The 18657-nt window shown below is 42.3% G+C and overlaps 1 protein-coding gene and 1 long non-coding RNA gene across 3 annotated transcripts in view; one reads left to right on the top strand and one right to left on the bottom strand.

Moving 5' to 3' along the window:
• Positions 1–4847, bottom strand: part of LOC123974719 (myosin-7-like) — a 41389-nt gene extending 36542 nt beyond the window's left edge. Inside the window, exons 1-7 of the mRNA XM_046055567.1 lie at positions 4719–4847; positions 4482–4638; positions 2640–2667; positions 2135–2228; positions 1912–2004; positions 857–920; positions 679–777 (exon numbers count right to left, since the gene is read on the bottom strand). Coding sequence (XP_045911523.1) covers positions 679–777; positions 857–920; positions 1912–2004; positions 2135–2228; positions 2640–2667; positions 4482–4638; positions 4719–4829 — 646 coding nt within the window. The 5' untranslated portion in view covers positions 4830–4847. The remainder of the gene's footprint in view (positions 1–678; positions 778–856; positions 921–1911; positions 2005–2134; positions 2229–2639; positions 2668–4481; positions 4639–4718) is intronic.
• LOC123974723 overlaps positions 1–18657 on the top strand; it is a 31012-nt gene that overhangs the window by 963 nt on the left and 11392 nt on the right. The window lies entirely within an intron of this gene.

Genomic DNA, 18657 nt, shown 5'->3' with positions numbered 1-18657 from the left:
TTGTGATTGGATGAGTTACAGTGGTGGGTGGGGCTACCTTGTAGTTCCGGCTTGTGATTGGATGAGTTACAGTGGTGGGTGGGGCTACCTTGTAGTTCTGGCTTGTGATTGGATGAGTTACAGTGGTGGGTGGGGTTACCTTGTAGTTCCGGCTTGTGATTGGATGAGTTACAGTGGTGGGTGGGGCTACCTTGTAGTTCTGGCTTGTGATTGGATGAGTTACAGTGGTGGGTGGGGTTACCTTGTAGTTCTGGCTTGTGATTGGATGAGTTACAGTGGTGGGTGGGGTTACCTTGTAGTTCCGGCTTGTGATTGGATGAGTTACAGTGGTGGGTGGGGTTACCTTGTAGTTCCGGCTTGTGATTGGATGAGTTACAGTGGTGGGTGGGGCTACCTTGTAGTTCCGGTGGTGGGTGGGGTTACCTTGTAGTTCCGGCTTGTGATTGGATGAGTTACAGTGGTGGGTGGGGCTACCTTGTAGTTCCGGCTTGTGATTGGGTGAGTTACAGTGGTGGGTGGGGCTACCTTGTAGTTCCGGCTTGTGATTGGGTGAGTTACAGTGGTGGGTGGGGCTACCTTGTAGTTCCGGCTTGTGATTGGGTGAGTTACAGTGGTGGGTGGGGTTACCTTGTAGTTCCGGCTTGTGATTGGGTGAGTTACAGTGGTGGGTGGGGCTACCTTGTAGTTCCGGCTTGTGATTGGACAGGATCTGGTAGTAGATGTGGTAGCTTCTCTCTCCTGGCTGCTGGAACACAACTCTGGACTTTTCTAGAAGATCTGATTAAATACAAACATAAATACATCCTTTAGTGTAAATTCTAACTAGTTGAAGGATAATCTGATAAATGTGACTCACAGATGCCGATGTCAGCAGACGCCAGCTTCCCCGTTGGCCCAAAATGAATTCTGATGAACTTTCCCTGAGACACACAAACACAGATCCATACTTTACTCAAATGTGAATACCACGCTGTAAAAATCACTCTGTTAAAGTCCTGCAGTGAAAATGTACTAAGTAAAAGTAGTTAAAGCAGTAAAATGTCCCCTTAGCCTGTTGTACTATTATATCATCATTTTATTATTCCTTATTCATTCATGTGCAAGCACGATTTTACTGATGTATTTGTTTTGTATCGGATTGCAGCTAATGATTATTTCCATTATGGATTAAACTGCTGATTATTTATTTCTCTACCAAGCGGGAACTTCCGGATCTGCGAACTTAAGCCAAGTCTGAAGTGCCATTATCTGTAACGGCCAGCAGGGGGCGACTCCACCGGCTGTCTCGAAGTCTGTGAGAAAATGTTTCTACTTGTCAGCTGATTTATTCCCTCAGTAAACACTTTCCTGATGAGTTTCTGGTCTCAGTCGCTAGTTTCAAGTCTTCTTCAACACAGCATGATGTTCATTTAGTAAATTATGGTCCCATTTAGAGGAACAGAGACCAGGAAGCAGGGGAGGCTTTAGGGCGGGGCTACAAGGTGACTGACAAGTCGCTACCATGGCGACCTGTCAATCAGGATAGAGGCGACTTGTATCCGCTGCTAATGGATGCAGATGGTCCTGAGTCCAGGTTCCGCTCCACTTGTTAAAGGGGAGCTGCTGGGTCTGGACGGTCTAGACCTGCTCTATTTAAAGTAAAATAAGTTAACTTTTTGGTAATATATATAAATAAAATTCACCATTAATCGCCTGATTGTTTGGTTTGTAAAAATTCACAGTTACCCAGAGCCCAAAGTTTCATCTTCACAATGCTTGTTGTGTCCAACCAACAGTCCAAACCTTCAAAAATATTAAAGAAGGGGATCTGAAGTAGAAAGTGGCATGAAAAGGAAAATAGACACATAACTATACCCAGCACTCCCTCCTCAGCTCCAGCCTGTGCAGTCATCACGACTTTATTTAACTCACAAAGCGAGAGGAGTTGTCGTTGCGGATGGTTTTGGCGTTGCCGAACGCCTCCATGGCCGGGTTAGCTTCAATGATCTGGTCCTCTAAAGACCCCTGAATAAAACAGAGAGACAGAGGCTGACACGCATGTAAACACAATAAAGTCCCAGTATTCACTATTTTAAAATCTACTGTGAAGCAACAAGACGCTAATAAATATAAGTGGAACATTGAGAAGACGTACGCCTTTTTTCACGTGTTCCCCCAGAGCAGCGACGATGGCAAAGTACTGGATCACCCTCTTGGTGTTGACTGTTTTCCCTGCGCCTGACTCGCCGCTGGCAGGACGACATAACGGACAGAAGGATTGTTCAAAAATAAAGTGAAAGATCACGACTGCTGTGCTCTGAAAAGACTCAGATTAAAGAAGAAGAAAAAGGCTCTGGTGGTGAAGATGCTCTCTTTTATAAAGTGCATGAAATATAACCAGTGATGGAAGAAATACTTAGATTCTTTATTCTGGTAGCAAGTAGAAGTAAAATATTTGCCTCTGAGATGAAGTGGAGTAGAAGCAGGACGTTGCATTAAATACTCAAGTGCAAGTACCTTAAATTTGTACTTAAGTACAGTATTTTCGATTGAATGTTCTTTAAATTGTACATTTCACCACTGCGTAAATAGTAAATAGCTTAATTTTGACATTTCTGGCTAATCAAACAGCCTGTAATGATGAAGCCGCTCTGACTCACGTGATCAGCATCGACTGGTTCTCACGATCTGTGGAGGGAAATGAAGCCAAGTTAAGGACCCGTAGAGGAGCAGCGGTAGAACCTGGCATTTATAATTGAAGGTCTAATTAACCTTAATTAACCTGGGAATGCTATTCGCTGTAGCTGACTGGGACTAGCAGTGCAGGACCTTGGCTCTCTTTTTAAAGGACTAATACTTGATACTTTGGGAAATATACTCCTTCACTTTCTTGCAGAGAGTTAGATTCAAACATTTATACCTATTTCACGTCTGTAAGCTCAATATGGACTTAAAGCCAGCTGACAACCAACATTAAGAGAGTCTACATAAACACAGCACAACATATTTTAGAAAGTCTTTTTAATTTCAACAGCTTTTAGGTGTATAAAGACAGAAATTCAATCTATCATTCGAATGCCTCTGGAAATTCATCCACCCTTAAATTTGTACTTTATGAATTATCAATCAATAAAGTGAAAAGTTTAGTTGGACACAAATGAAGACTCGTATTGCTGTTAATAATTAAATAACACGTGTTGATCATGAATATGGCCGCTGGTAAAAGCTGAGAAGTTATTCAGAAAAAGTATTTTCTGTAAAAGAAAAGTCTTTAATTTAGTTAAATAATAGTTTTTGAAGGAGCCAGGCATTTCCAGTCTTCGAGATAGTAGTATGAAATTATGTACGGGAAGTGTTTGGCAAACTAGTGTTAATGCGCTCTGACTGCACATGAAATTGTCCCCCCATTACTAAAGACGCTGTGCGCATTAATGCACAAGGTAAAATCTCCTGTCAGGATGCACTTTACAGCAGCCTCTCTAATCAGGAAATCAAATAGTTAAACACATGTAGAATAAAATGCCTAAAATCTCAGCAGAAAATAACGTCACTCTTTTACTCGCAGATATTTTTTTTTCTCTGGTGCCGAAATGTGTTGTGGTGTTGGTGAATTATTAAAATAACAAATCACCACTGATTTCACGTTGCCTTACTGAGATTAGTCATGTTATTTACTGTGTTACAACAAAAAGCTACGTTACAGTAATCGCGTTACTTTAATAACTCAGCCGCATCCGTATAATCTGATTTCATTGTTGTAAGTTAGGAAGGAAATAAAGGGTTTGCAGGTCTGATTAAATTACAATTGTGCAGTAAAATGAACGGGATAACTAAAAGAAATACCTTAAAGATATTATAGTCTAATATTGTAGAGCTTTATGGGGAGCAGAGCTGCACATGAGCAGTAAAGAGGAAAGCTGGATGGACGTTTGGATAGTCAAGACCGAGACCAGAGTTTATCAAGACCAAGACTTTTAGGGGCTGAGACCGAGTCGAGACCAAGACCAGTTCCCCACATTACATGACGCACGATAAAATGTGGAACGAGATCTCAGGTGCTTCTCAGATTGATCTGAAAGATCCAGATTCCCATTAAAACAGTAAGATCTGAAACCGACGTCAGCATCTTTATTCAACGCTCCTTTTCCATGCTGACCATCGCGGTGAGGGGGGACAGTCGTTAACGGGAACACATGTTTAATTAGGGTTATTGGTTGCATTTGAAACAATAAGTTTTATATCCAACAAATAAATCAGCCAATGCAAAAGGAATTTATTGGTATTCCAAAAGTTATGGTCTTGACTGGTCTTGAAATAAAATCCGAGACAAGACCGTGTACAAATGTGGTCTAGTCTGAGACAAGACCAGGACCATCAATATGTGGTCTTAAGACCGGTCTCGTGTACTAAAACACTAGGATAGTGGCCTGAAGCATCTAACGGTGTAAAGACCAGGTGAGGTTAACCCACAGGGCTAATGTTAGAGGTTACAGGGGACTCACTCTGCAGCAGGTCACTGTAGGCGTTGTCGGCGATGGCGTAGATGTGGGGCGGCGTGTCTGCGCGACGCCTCCCTTTATAGGCTGTTACCACCTCAGCAGAGTAGACCGGCAGCCATTTGTAAGGGTTGACTGTCACACAGAACAGACCAGAGTAGGTCTGACACAGAGACACAGCGTTAGAAAGGCCCAGACGAGGAGGAAAGAGTGCTGCAGGTGTGTATCAGAATAAACACTAACATAGATCATCCACATGCTGTATCGCCTCCTCAGGTTGAAGAGGACAGACGCTTCGTTTAGGTGAGTCAGCATGGCCATGTCCTCCATCATGTCAAACTTTGGAGGGTTCATTGGCTGGAGGTCGGCCTCCTTTACTATCAGAAACTGGAACACACATATATAAGATAGAGGTTTGGCTTTAAACCAAGTCTTTCATTATCAAAAGATATTTAGGTTTACGTAAAATAAATGCAATATATTTGTTTTATTTAACTCTTGAATATTATTATTGTCCCTAAAAATATGTATTGGTCGCTCTATAGTATAAATGACGAGCATAAAAACTTCCAGTCTCTGAGGAATACCGCTTATTCATTTTACACTGGCCGACACCCAAAGCCCAGGTATTGGTGTCGGTCCCTAGTGCAGTCTAGTGTTGTAGTCAAGACCGCCCAAACCGAGACCAAGTCAAGACCAAGACCAGTTCCCCGCATTACATGACACACAATAAAATGTGGAACGAGATCAGAGGTGCTTCTCAAACTAAGTTGAAAGATCCACATTCCCATTAAAACGCCCACATACAAACACTAAGAGCTGAAATCAACACTCCTCTTCCGTGACCATCACGGGGAGGGGGGACAGCTGTTAACGGGAACAACAACATTTTTAATTAGGGTTATTGTTTGCATTTGAAGCAATGGGTTTTCCATCCAATCAAAGTTAGGATGTTAACAAATAAATCAGCCAATGCAAAAGAAATTTATTGGTATTCCTAAAGTTGTGGTCTTGACTGGTCTTGAAATAAAATCCCGAGTCCTCAGTGTCCGAGACCGAGACAAGACTGAGTACAAATGCGGTCGAGGACAAGACCAAGACCGGTCTCGAGTACTACAACACTAGTGCAGTCCTCCAGAAAACTTACTCCGTCCTTATGCCGGAGTGAACACGCAAGTAAACTATGCAGCCAATAACAACATTTGAAAGTTCAGTACAGTCACATCACAGCCTGTAGAATTAATATATTGCTAAAACCAAATTGATAACTACTGTTATTGACAACCTGAGTGACTTGTACATTAAATGACAAAAAAAATGAACGCATTAATAATATTTAAAGATTAGTAAAATGATTAACTAACCCGTCCGTCCTTGGTCTCCACGGTGGCCTTGTCTCCATTCACCTCTTTAACCTCCACTTCGATGTACGCTTCAACCTCATCAGGCATCCAGACACGCTTCGTACCTGGAAGAATTAGATTACACAGTTTCTCATTTAGTACTCAGTAAATGTACACATAAAAAAAAAAATATATATATATATATATATATATATATATATATATATACACTGTAGACACAAGTCTATACCGTCGAAAGCCTGGGCCTTGGCAGCCAGCTGCTCCAAGTTGGTGAGACGAAGGTAGCGACCAGATTCTCCAAACTCCTTCATATCCGTGAACCGAGACATCTGAACACAAGAACACATGGAAACACACGTTCCTTAGCTGTTTTGAAGAGTCGTGATCAGAATTGACGTTTTACTCATTTGGCAGACGCTTTTATTCAGAGCGACTTACATTTGAGGAACAACAGAGAAGCATCAACAGAGCGTGAAATGCAGTAAGAGATCTACACGTAGCAGGAAAAGCAGCAATAAATACTTCTAAGAGCTGTTAGCGCAGACGGCTTCTCTGGGGTCAATACCTAGAGAAAGAAGTCAGGGTTAGTTCTGTCAATACGAGAGAGAGGAGAAGAAGAAGAGCACAGGAAGTGCATGTTAGAGGTGTTTTCAGAGGAAGTGTTCTCTGCAGAGTTTTCAGGAGCTTCTTGAAGTCAGAGGGGGACGCCGCTGCTCTGACGGCGTGCGGCAGCTCGTTCCACCATCGTGGTGTCAGAGATCAGAACAGGGACTGAGGTCGCTTTGTGTGAAGGGATGGCAGAGCCAGGCGGCGTTTAGTTGGAGGAGCGCAGTGAAGGAACGTAAACTTGTATTATGGAGTTTAGGTAGATGGTGCAGACCCAGTAGTCGTTTAGTTGGAGGTGGCAAGTCTTCATCTGTGCGGATACGTCTGAGAAACTGTCCGAGAGACAGTCCGTGATCCCCCTGAGACGATGGGGTTGGCGGGAAGGATGGGTAGAGTCGTGTATTGTCTTAAGAGAAGCCATGCGAGCTTAACGATCGGCCCCAGTGAGGTGGTGTACATTGAGAAGAGAAGGGGCCCTAGCACCGAGCCTTGGGGGGGGCCCCCTGTGACGAGGGTGAGAGCTGCCACGACGATTGTAGGAAGTAGGATTCGGATGGATGTAATGGCGCGCTAAATAACAAAGTGAAAAGAAATGAAAATTCAGTCTGATCGTCGTGCTGACAGCAGACACATGAACTGTTCTTGGTTACACACCACCCCTGATCCAGGCCCCCAAACGACACATTAACTAAACACATCTGCTGTTTCCTGACAAAATCACTGTGTGTTGTCCAGCAGATCGCCCTCACAGGATTCTGGATTCTGCAATTTTCAACATAAACAATCCATCAAACACTAAATTTTGATAATAAAGCGAATTGGTTTGAAATGGAAAAGGATGTTTATACTAGTGTTGTAGGTGAAATATTATCTCAAGCTAATCAAAGTCAGTGTTAAGCAACATTTGGAAGAATGTTTTCAAATTATTTATAGTATCAATCTGGTGTTTTAATTTTGTCGTTTGTCAAGACCATTGGGTCCTACTGAAGACCAAAATCTTTAAAAACACCTCACATATGTCTCTATGTATATTATGGTCTTCAAGCCTGGTCATGATAATATATGTGTGTGTATGTGTGTTACTATTATTATTATTATTATATAGTTTCATGCTTCAAAAAGGCTCATTGTAGCAGACAAACAGGAGGAAACAGGTGAATCCACATGTGGTGCTGTAGTGAGTATTTGGATCAGCAGGACGGTGCATTTGAGACTGAGTCAGAATAAACTACAGAGTGTGTGTGTTCATGGTGATGAAGGAACATGTGACCCAGTGCAGCAGTGAGGCAACACCGGAGCTCTGTGGCTCAGAGGAAGCAGAAACATCGGGCTGAGACACAGTACTTGTTAGGAGATTTGTTGAACATATAGAATATCACCTGCTGCAAGGATTATTTCCCAACATCACAACTGAAACCAGTTGTCTCCTTCACTGAGCTGTAAAACCCAAAGACAGACCCAAACTGAAGTATGATGTCAACAAATTGGCATGGCAGCCATTTTCACTATGTTTGGCTCACCGCAACGCATAACTCAGGATTTCACAGTGAGCTAACAGCTGCCACATCAGCTCAAGAGGATCCGTTTGCAATGCTCGGGCCTCTCCCCCTATTATTTTCTTTCCGTGCCTGAGATAATACACCGTCACTCCCACAAACGAACTGCGGGGACAAATCCTAACTGTACATCTAACCACGTGATGGTCTTGAGCCATGGTCAGACAATAGATGTTGCTCATTATGAGTGTGATCGTGCTATAAATGGGCTCAGAAGCAAGATGAAGCCTTCTCCCCTTCCTTTTCACCATCAGGACAAAATGCCAAAAAATATTACAGCGTTAACTTGATGTTAACAACGTTTAACCCTGAAGAGATCTGAGAGCTTCAGCTTGTCTTTCTGTGAAACTAATGTTAGGGTTAATGTTGGGCTCTGGAACGACCTGCCCGAGGAAGTAAGGCTCTCAGAGTAAGTGTCTTCTTTTAAATCTCTTGAAAACGCACTTTTATCCGAAGGAATATCCTGATTTTATCTGCGTTGCCTGTTTATTTTGGTCATATAAAGTTACTATTTATTCTGGTCTCATGCTTGTGATTCCCATTTCTTTTTCATTTTGTATCTTGCATTGTCCTCATGTATTTTATCTTTATAGTGGTGTTACGTGCCCTTTTTCACCCTGTGTTTATCTTTTGTAAGAGATATATAAAGAAAGTTATTATTATAATATTAATTATAGCTGGATTAACCTAAATTTACTCTTCGCATCCCCATCCTCCCACCTGTGGGCCGCTGTGAAAACCCTGTCGCCTCAGGCTACCTAACAGACTTTAAAGGACCCCCTTGTTTGTATTCCATCGTATCTAGGCGTCGGCTTCAAGGCTGAGCAGTGCGACGTATCGTCCGGCCTTAACAGAAGGCAAAAAAAAAGGAGACGCTCTCTCCTGAAAGACATTCAAGGCGTTGCACTCAGTAGTTCACATGAAAAGTGACGTGAATTGAAGTTCTACCCTCTGTTTACTTTCACACCTGCACACACCTGAGCGATGACTGCGTGAAGAGGGTGGATATGTCGGATTGTTCGTTGTCAGGCGCAGACCCTCAACAAGGACTTCTGTCGAAATATATTGGCAGCTCCGCTATGCTGACCTGTGCTGATATTTGATTGTGGTAGTTTGATTAAACAGAGTTTTATTTAGTAAAATATGAGCATAATATAAAGTAACATAAGTCAGCAAGACAGGACCACAAGATCTATGTTGTACGTAAGTGGACTTAATCTGGAGCCCCGGCTCAGACGCCCCCCTTTGCTCGTTTGGTTGACTGAGAGAGTTAATAGCATTTCCATTCAGTGTTTTTTTTTTTTGTTTGTTTTCCATCCAAAGATGTACGTTATTCTTCAATGGTTCAGCATTGAATAAATATCTAGTAATCATGTTTGAACTGAAACCTCAGAGATGTTTGGAGTATTATTTGTTTCATATTTCTTCTCGTTATCATCTCCCCATGAGCTTCCTCCTTCTTAGAGTTTAATGAATTCGTAAGTAAAGAGGTAAAAATGAAACACCAAAGTGTGTTTAACATTTGTATTACCTTGTCTTTTGCATGAAACCACAGCAGCGGCCGCTGAGGCTCATGGGTAATCAAGTAAAGTGTACTCACTGTGCCGGGTTGGTTTGAAGGTCTGAAGCTCCTGGTTGATTTTATTTTTTGTTGTTGCTGCTGCAGCGTAGTTTGTGAGGATGTGCAGAAGAAGAGAATAAGTCACCCCACGGAGCATCACCTCGCTTTATAACCTCTCTGTGAAGGTCACCGCAGCATGTGACCTCCTCTGCTGCGGCTGGTTGGTCAGAGCAGTCCTGTTGGCTGGTCATAAAAGGCCGGCTGTGGCTGGGATGGAATACCAAAATGACCTCTGCTCCCTCCTCATCCCTCTTTCCTCTCTCTGTCACCTACTGTATCTGTGGGCTATCTATGGAAAGTGACTGCTCTCTGTTCTTTCACTCTTTGTTTCACTCTTTCTCTGAAGTGGACTCATCCATCCATCTCTGTCTTTGCTCTGACTTTTAAATTTAAGTTTATTACAACTCAGTTGAGTCTTATTTTATCCGTCACCTTTGTTGCCTTTGCTAAGCCCATTTAGTTCATTTTCGCATTTTAGCCCCAAGTTCTTCAAATACAACAAACTCTTATTTGTAAAATACATGTTCTTAATGCTAATCCTGGCCACACACTGGAGGATAGTTGGGCCGATTTTGGGTTTGATTCGCTCCTCCTGACAGCCGATCTGAGGCTGGTCTGACCAGATAATCAGCCCAAAACGATCCTGTCGTGTGACAGACATAATCTTAGGGTCACCAACTGGATTGGAGGCTCCTGAATATCTGGAATATGATTCAAACTCGGGGAGACTCTGATTGTTTCCTGTCCTGTGTAAGGAACAGTGACGGAATATTGAGCAGAAACCCGCAAGAGCCAATGAGAGCGAGCTGAGCGGGAAGCTTCACCATCGTGTTGTGTATCTGCTCGCGCCATAAAATGTATTAACCTGCTGATTCCCTCTTCTCAGTCTCGAGTTCGTCCACAGTTTGATTCTCTTGTTTTTCTTTGCAAAACACAGCACACACAAGGTCAACCAGCTGCTGACGACAGTCTGTTTGTTTCTGTCTGAAATTAGGGATCCAACGATCTGATACTGATATCGGATCTTTGCCCGATACTAGGGCTGAACGGTTAATCATTTTCAAATCGAAATTGCGATTTGAAAGAATGCGATTTAGCTAATCGTGAAGGTTAGTTATACAGCGCAAGAGTCTTGCAGTAACAGATTCAATCACAAGCGGTGTGCGTCTCCTGTTACGGTCCTACTCACCAATCAGAGCGGGCACAGGGCGTGTACATTTTACAACAACAAACGAAACAAGAGAAAAATGTGGAATCATGGCGCCAGAGCGTTTTGCCTGCCTGATTTTGCTGACTTGTTCAAATTTTGCTTATTTGTTAAGTTGTCCTTCATTTTTGTGCTTCTACCATGGTTAAACAGACTACGTAGTTAAATTGTGTCTTTTTTTTGGGCTGTTTTCACTGCGTTTATAGTTGATGTATGATAGGGAATCTGCAATGGGTGTTTTATTTTGAAAATCAAGCGGATTCTCTATGTCGTTCTGTGTCTGACTTCCTGCCTGGTTCATCTGCTCTGTGCTGCTTGACGAGGCTTCAGTCAAAAACAGACTGGCAATGAATATTGAACTTTAGCTAAAATTTAATTTTAAAAATTCGCACAAATTGAATCGTAATCGCATTATCTGGCAGAAAAATCGCCATTGCCATCCACTGTGATGGATGTTTCCAACAGACCATTTGACCAATAATCACCTCACCTCCTTCTCTTCCAGCACGTTTGTCTGACCTGTTGGGGTTTTTCTCCAGCCCGTCTGATCGTCGTGCTCGTGTTTCTCGACCCGCCAGACTTGTTTTTAGTGATGCCGCCGTCCTCCAGATCCTCAAATACTGAATATAATAAAGTAAACCCCCCAAACAAGTCCTAAGTTGTTATAGACTAATCAAATAATAATGTAATAGACTGGAATTGTCCTTTAACCCAAACATAGGCTCTGTCTTAATCTCCCATCATCCCTTTCCCTCCCTCTCTCGCTCTGTAATCCCCTCATCAGTGAATGACAGTTATAAATGAAGTAATGAAACACTCCCGGTCTCATTGACTGATATTATGACTCCCTCTCGCACACAGTGATCACCATCAGGATTTGGACAGCAGTGTATTTAATTTCTCTGTGTGCAGTTAGAGTGAAACAACAGCTCTGCGGTGGGATTAAACAGGAGGCCTTCAGCTGCAACACGATGCTATTTTTACTCTTTAATACTCAGAAAGTTGACTCTTAGGAGAGAATTAGTCCTCTGTAGTCTTCAGCCTCTGTAAACTACCTAACCCATGAACCCTCACTTCTGTTCTCTGATCAGCTGGCGCTTTCTGCTGCAGGTTTCAGAGCAGTGAGAACGGTCAGGCTTGTTGTTTGCTGTTTCAGTGTCTGCTTTTGCTTATTGCTGCATCCAAACACGGCAGTGAGACTCACAAAGACCCGGAAAGGGCTCTCGTTACTGCAGGGCTTCCCTGCTCTGGCTGCAAAACCTGCAGGAATTTTAAGACGCATGCCCTTAAAATGTCTCTCTTATGCCAGAATCCCAGTACAGTGTACGTTGGACCTCCTACAGACTGTTTACTTGGCACGGCCAATAGTTAATTTGCATTGACTGGAACTACTCCCCCAAACCACAATCATCCAATCACAGCTCAGCGATCATAACGAGGTGCTGCATGTCTGAGAATCAGGATTTCTCCAAGCGTTGTTTAAGTAGTGTACACGAAGCTGTAGCAGAACTCTGTATCGTAAAGGTTTTGAGGGCCGTCTTTGGACCGTTCTAAAGGTGAAATAAGAGCAGAGACTCTGATGGATATTCCCAGAGAATAAATCCTAATGATCTTCTAACCCTGACCCTAACAAGCTTAACCTGGTGAGCACTATACTGGCCTGTTAGCATTTATTTACCTCCGCCCAGGTTCTCAGTCTGCATCATGTCATTAGTTTGCAACTGTTTTTGATTAGACTTGATTTTAGAATGACAGACAACAGTACAGTCTCAGTGCAGCAAGGCCTTTTATTTAAGGCTGCTATGGCTGAGGGGATCCTGCTTTTCCCAAAGCGAGCCCTCCTGTACCTCACATGGTGATTGAGAGTGGGTGCGTGATATCCTGTGCTATTGAGGCTGCAATGCATGCAATGGCCTTAAAGGATAAACCTGGAAACCTGAAACCTATTTTCACATTTTGGTGTCGAATTTATTTTTAGACTCCATGTGGTAGATGGCTGCAAAATATTATTTTAGGTCAATTTTCAAAATTACATCCACAAAAAGCACTTATTTTTTTCAGGACTTTTTATTTCTCTTCTGTGAGAGTGAACACTCGATTTATGATTTCGGAGAGAGAGACGGGAAGAGGCGGGGCCAACAGGTGTGTTTGCAGTGAGAGACCAGAGGTGTAGGTGTGTGCAGGTGGGCAGAAAGAGAAAGGGGGCAGATTCAAGTATATATAAGACATATAATTGCCACAGTTACACTGTGTTAATGGGAGCTCAGCAGTCCAGGGAGCTGGTTCTGTTCTTCTGAACCGCGAGACCAGACCGTGGTTTGTGTTGCAAATGTCAGTCTGTTTCAGAACTGATACAACCCTGCAGGTTACCCACAAGGACACTGTCCATAAAGAGGAGGCTACGCCGGCAACACCGGAGAGTTCGCCGCTGGCTGGGCTAATTTATTAGAAAACATAGTAACGCTATAACACAGATGTGGAGGAAGTAATCAGATCCTTCAGTAAAAGTATTAAAATACTCTGTTACAAGTAAAGTATATTCAGGAAAAGGTACTTAAAGTATTAAGTATTAAATGTATTAAATCCTTGCAGCTCACCCACCTGCTCATTGTCAACTATTTTGAGCTGATGATTAATTTCTCCACAAATCGATTGATTGGTTTGTAATGATTCTGCTGTGAAGTTAAACCTTCACAATCCTTGTTGTGTCCAAACCTTCAGCAGTTACTACAGTCATTCAGAGGAAAAGCGGCAAATCTTCAGCTGTTTCTACACACAGTCCTTACATCCTGAAGTCGTCACAAAGGAAACACTGTACATCATGTCTTCTGCAGTTTTTATGCTGAACTTAAAAAATACTTTGATCTGTAAGTGTTTTCATTTCCCCAGCCATTAGCCGGTAGACCAAGCAGTTAATTTTGGACCCCGCGTGTTGCCGTTACGCTGGCTGACTCCTTTGTGACCCTTTTGTGTAGAGGTTTATAAATAAAAACTTGCTGCTGATACCACTACACATTTCTCTGAAAGCCCTCCATCCATCTCTATCTATCCATCCTCCCATCCCTACCAGCTGTCTCTCTTTTCTCCAGCCCTCCATCCCTCTCTACTCTCCCCTGCCCTCTTTTTGTTTTCCATGTTTATTCGCATCTCTTTGCCGTTTCTCTTCCTCCAGTTGTCTCTCTCGTTGATTCTCTCTAATCCGGGGTAACTTTGTGTGAAGCCTTAATGCTGACCGACTAATAATACCCTGTATTGTACACAATCACTGCACACACACACCTGCAGCTCTGTAACACTGTACCATTGACCCATGCACCAGTGGTGGAATCTAACTAAGTACATTTACTCAAGTACTGTACTTAAGTACGAATTCGAGGTATAGTTCCATTTTATGCTACTTGTACATGTACTCCACTACATTTGTCTGACAGCTTTTGTTACTATTTATTTAACAGATTACAGTTTTTCATCCACGTATCTCCAGATGTTGGTGATAAACTGCAGGATGAAGTGTTCCTTTACATATGGAGAAAATCCTTCTTCAGCTAAATAAACTCTTTAAATCCCCCTCGGATCAGCTGAAAAATGCATCACCACAAAGCTGAAAACAGGCTGTTTTTCTGACTCTACAAACACAAAATTAATTTCATTACATTTTAAATATAATAGAACATGATGCATTGCTGTAGATTAAACTACCCAACAGGATATAAAGGAGTTAAAACGACCTCAACCTTAAAAATCTACAGCAGTAAAATTCAACATCCACATTAAAGCAGCAGCAATATTTATCCAGAAACATCAGATATTATAGAGAAACAGTGACAGGAAGATTTTACTGCACAATGAGTACTTTTAAGGACATTTAGCTAATGATACCTGCATACCTAAGTATGGTTTTTAATGGAGGACTTTTAAAACATCTGAATTCTTCCTCCACTGCTGTCATGCACCCACCAGACTCCTATTAAAATTCTATTTATTTTGGTTAATCTTTGCTGACACTGTCCCAAACTACAAAATGTAACCATTTGGCAGTTACCCAACATGCATTGCAAACTGTTGTCTGTATGCTGGGGCCAAAGATAGTTGGCGAGAGATACCACTGTGTGTATGTATTTATAGTTTTGGTTTGTGAGGATTACATCTTTTTAGTTTTTAGTGGTAATGAAGACCAATAGAGTGATTGGTCTGTCCGTCAGTAAACAATTTAGCATTAGCTATCAGCGAATGTTATTTTCCAGCTGTGGAACTTGCACTGCGACTGAGCAGCCAAGTATTGACCGATTATAGTAAATTATACTCGGAATCCTTTAGTTCTACTTTTAAGCACATTACATCACTATTTTAATCAAATTAATCAGAATCCCTGATTATTCAGGAATCAGCAGCAGCTCTCTGCTCAGAAGCAGAGATTTGCGCTAGCTAACTTGGTTAGCATGGTGCATCTGTAATTCATGTTAACAGTGATATTAGCGGGGATGCTAATTTTGGCTAGCAACAAAAAATGAGCAGCCGACTCCTAATAAGTTTCTTTTCAGCGCCGCTGGTTAAGTGGATACGAGTCGCCTCTATCCTGATGGACAGGTCGCCATAGTAGAGACTTGTCCAGCACCTTGTAGCCCCGCCCTAAAGCCTCCCCTGCTTCCTGGTCTCTGTTCCTCTAAATGGAACCATAATTTACTAAATGAACATCATGCTGTGTTGAAGAAGACTTGAAACTAGCGACTGAGACCATAAACTCATCAGGAAAGTGTTTACTGAGGGAATAAATCAGCTGACAAGTAGAAACATTTTCTCATAGACTTCTATACAATCACACTTCCTTCTGCAGCCGGTGGAGTCGCCCCTTGCTGGCTGCTAGAGAGAACGCAGCTTTAAGGCACTTCAGCATCAGCTTCAATTTGCAGACCCGGAGGTTCCTGCTTGATTCAGATAGACAACAGCACATGTATTTCATGTATTTCTTAAGTGCGAGTGCCAACATAACAGCATCATAAATCGGGAACACACTGTGTTGGTCAGTCGTACATATGCAAGCACAAATTTGTGGGAGATTAGTTTGGAACCTGAGCAGCATAGTTCAACTTTTAACCTTGTGACTGTGGAAATAGAGGGCAAAACATTCCTGCAGAGTTGTAAAATCATATCTCCATCATTTTGAACCATTGTGCAGTGTTTTTTGGCGTCTAATGAGCCTTCATCTGTTAATCAAAATGGCCTTCCTGGACTGAAATCACCGTTCTGCAGGTTACCTAAAGTACTCACCTCCGCACGCTTAAATGGTGTGAAGGAGAAAAGGAGGCAGGATTACCTGCATTAGGGATTCCCTGGAGATGGTTGTGATAATGTTCAATAATACAAATAATACCTGCAGCAGCAGCAGTAGTAGTAGTAGTAGTTGTCATCTGCAATAATACCACACACCACTTGCACGCAGTGTTAATACCTAATGCTAATACTGTATTAAACCCTCTACATAGAGCCAGACTTCACACACACACACACACACAGAGCCCAGTGTGTCCCAGAACAATAGGCCCATGCTATAAACCTATTTTAGTTGAACAACAGAGAGACGCCAAGGAAACCCTGAGCTAGTCCCCTCAATCCCCCTGCTGTCACTCAGGATGACACTAATGCTCCAGACAAACACACAGAACATACAGGACACACACAGCATCAGTTTTTTACCTTTATTTATCCTCTAACAAATGACGTGAACTGGTGTTTTCACTGTCACTTAACCCGGTCCTTGCTTGTAAAATATTCACGTGTCTTGTAGAGTAAAACCAGATCACATCTCCCTGTTGTTTCTCTGCAAAATGCTAAAATGGGTTGTCATTTACGTGGCCCCTGAGAGGCCAAAAAGATAATCTAACGCAGAGCCTCTCAGGTGTGACTGGTTACCAGATTTTCCTGCTCTTGAAAGTGACCGTTCACTTAAAGGATTCTCTCCTAACAGAGAATGAAATGGAGAAACCATGACTAGAGTGACTATTGTTTGTAATGTCGGTCATGTAAAAATTAAAGGTGTCAGTGTAATTGACCCTAGGGGGATGGACTTTGTCACCTCATGTGTTTCTGATTCACTGAAGCTAAATGAGCGAGCAGCTGCTGCAGCCTGTGACAGCGAACAGCTGGAGCTGCGTGCCACTGAGGCTCCACAGCAAAGCTCCGAAATCCTACTGGAAGCTCTGCATGCGCACACACACACACACACACACGTGTAGATCATAGGTACCACAGACTATGAGGTCACCTGTTCTAATGGAAACGTGGTATGGACCAATGAAGCATTTCCATAGGTCAGACATAGACTGACACAGTGACTGACAGCAGAATGAGTGCAGAGCAGTAAACCCTATTTGCAGACCATTATGCACTCAGACACCCAAGTATAGAGAAACACACACAATAACACACAGTGTGTAGGTCTGTGTGTTCGGTGTACAGTTTATATGTATTTTTGTACTCGCGACAAACACATACTGATGAAAATTTACACGCTAACACGGATTTGTATTGACTCAGCTCTCATATCGATTGAGTTCTAGCTGATATTAAAGGTTCAGTGTGTAAGTTTTAGTGGCATCTAGTGGTGAGGGTTGCAAATTGCAACCAACAGCTCAGTCACCCCTCAGCCCTCAGGAGATGTGTTGCACTGCGTGAGGCAAATGGTGGTCACACCAGATATTAACTGGTTTCCGAACTTCCCGGACACATTTTCGAGTAAGCCTTTTATTGTGGCCAGCCTAAGACACACCTGTGCAATACCCCTGCTGTCTGATGAGCATCTTGATATGCCACACCTGTGAGATGGATGGACTATCTCTGCACAGGAGAAGTGCTCACTAACACAGATTAAAACAGATTTGAGAACGATTACTTACTTTTCTTTGACATACTATACTATGACTTCCTTTACTATGTGACATACTATACTATGACTTCCTTTACTATGTGACATACTATACTATGACTTCCTTTACTATGTGACATACTATACTATGACTTCCTTTACTATGTGACATACTGTACTATGACTTCCTTTACTATGTGACATACTATACTTCAATTCAATTCAATTTTATTTATATAGCGCCAAATCACAACAACAGTTATCTCACAGCGCTTTTCATAAAAGAGCAGGTCTAGACCGTATGATTTTAAATTCTATTCTGGATTTTACTGGAAGCCAATGCAAAGAAGCTAAAACAGGAGAAATGTGATCTCTTTTCCTGGTTCCTGTCAGAACACGTGCTGCAGCATTCTGGATCAGCTGAAGAGTCTTAATGGACTTTTTCGAGCAGCCTGATAATAAGGAATTGCAGTAATCCAGCCTAGAAGTAACAAATGCATGGACTAGTTTTTCTGCATTTTAGACAGGATGTTCCTGATTTTTGCAATATTACGTAGGTGAAAAAAGGCGGTCCTTGAAATTTGCTTAATGTGAGACTTAAACGACATGTCCTGATCAAAGATAACTCCAAGATTCCTCACAGTGGTGCTGGAGGCCAGGGCGATGCCATCCAGGGAAACTATATCTTTAGATAATGCGTCACGGAGGTGCTTAGGCCCCAGAGCAATAACTTCAGTTTTATCTGAGTTTAACATGAGAAAATTACAGGTCTTCCAGGTTTTAACATCCTGAAGGCACATTTGAAGTTTAGCTAACTGATGAGTTTCATCTGGCTTGATCGATAGATATAACTGAGTATCATCTGCATAACAATGAAAGCTTATGGAATGTTTCCTGATAATATTGCCTAAAGGAAGCATATATAAAGTGAAGAGGATTGGTCCAAGGACAGATCCTTGAGGAACT

Source organism: Micropterus dolomieu, linkage group LG08, assembly GCF_021292245.1.
Source record: "Micropterus dolomieu isolate WLL.071019.BEF.003 ecotype Adirondacks linkage group LG08, ASM2129224v1, whole genome shotgun sequence".
Classification (NCBI taxonomy): domain Eukaryota; kingdom Metazoa; phylum Chordata; class Actinopteri; order Centrarchiformes; family Centrarchidae; genus Micropterus; species Micropterus dolomieu.
This window is presented reverse-complemented; position numbering and strand designations above follow the sequence as displayed.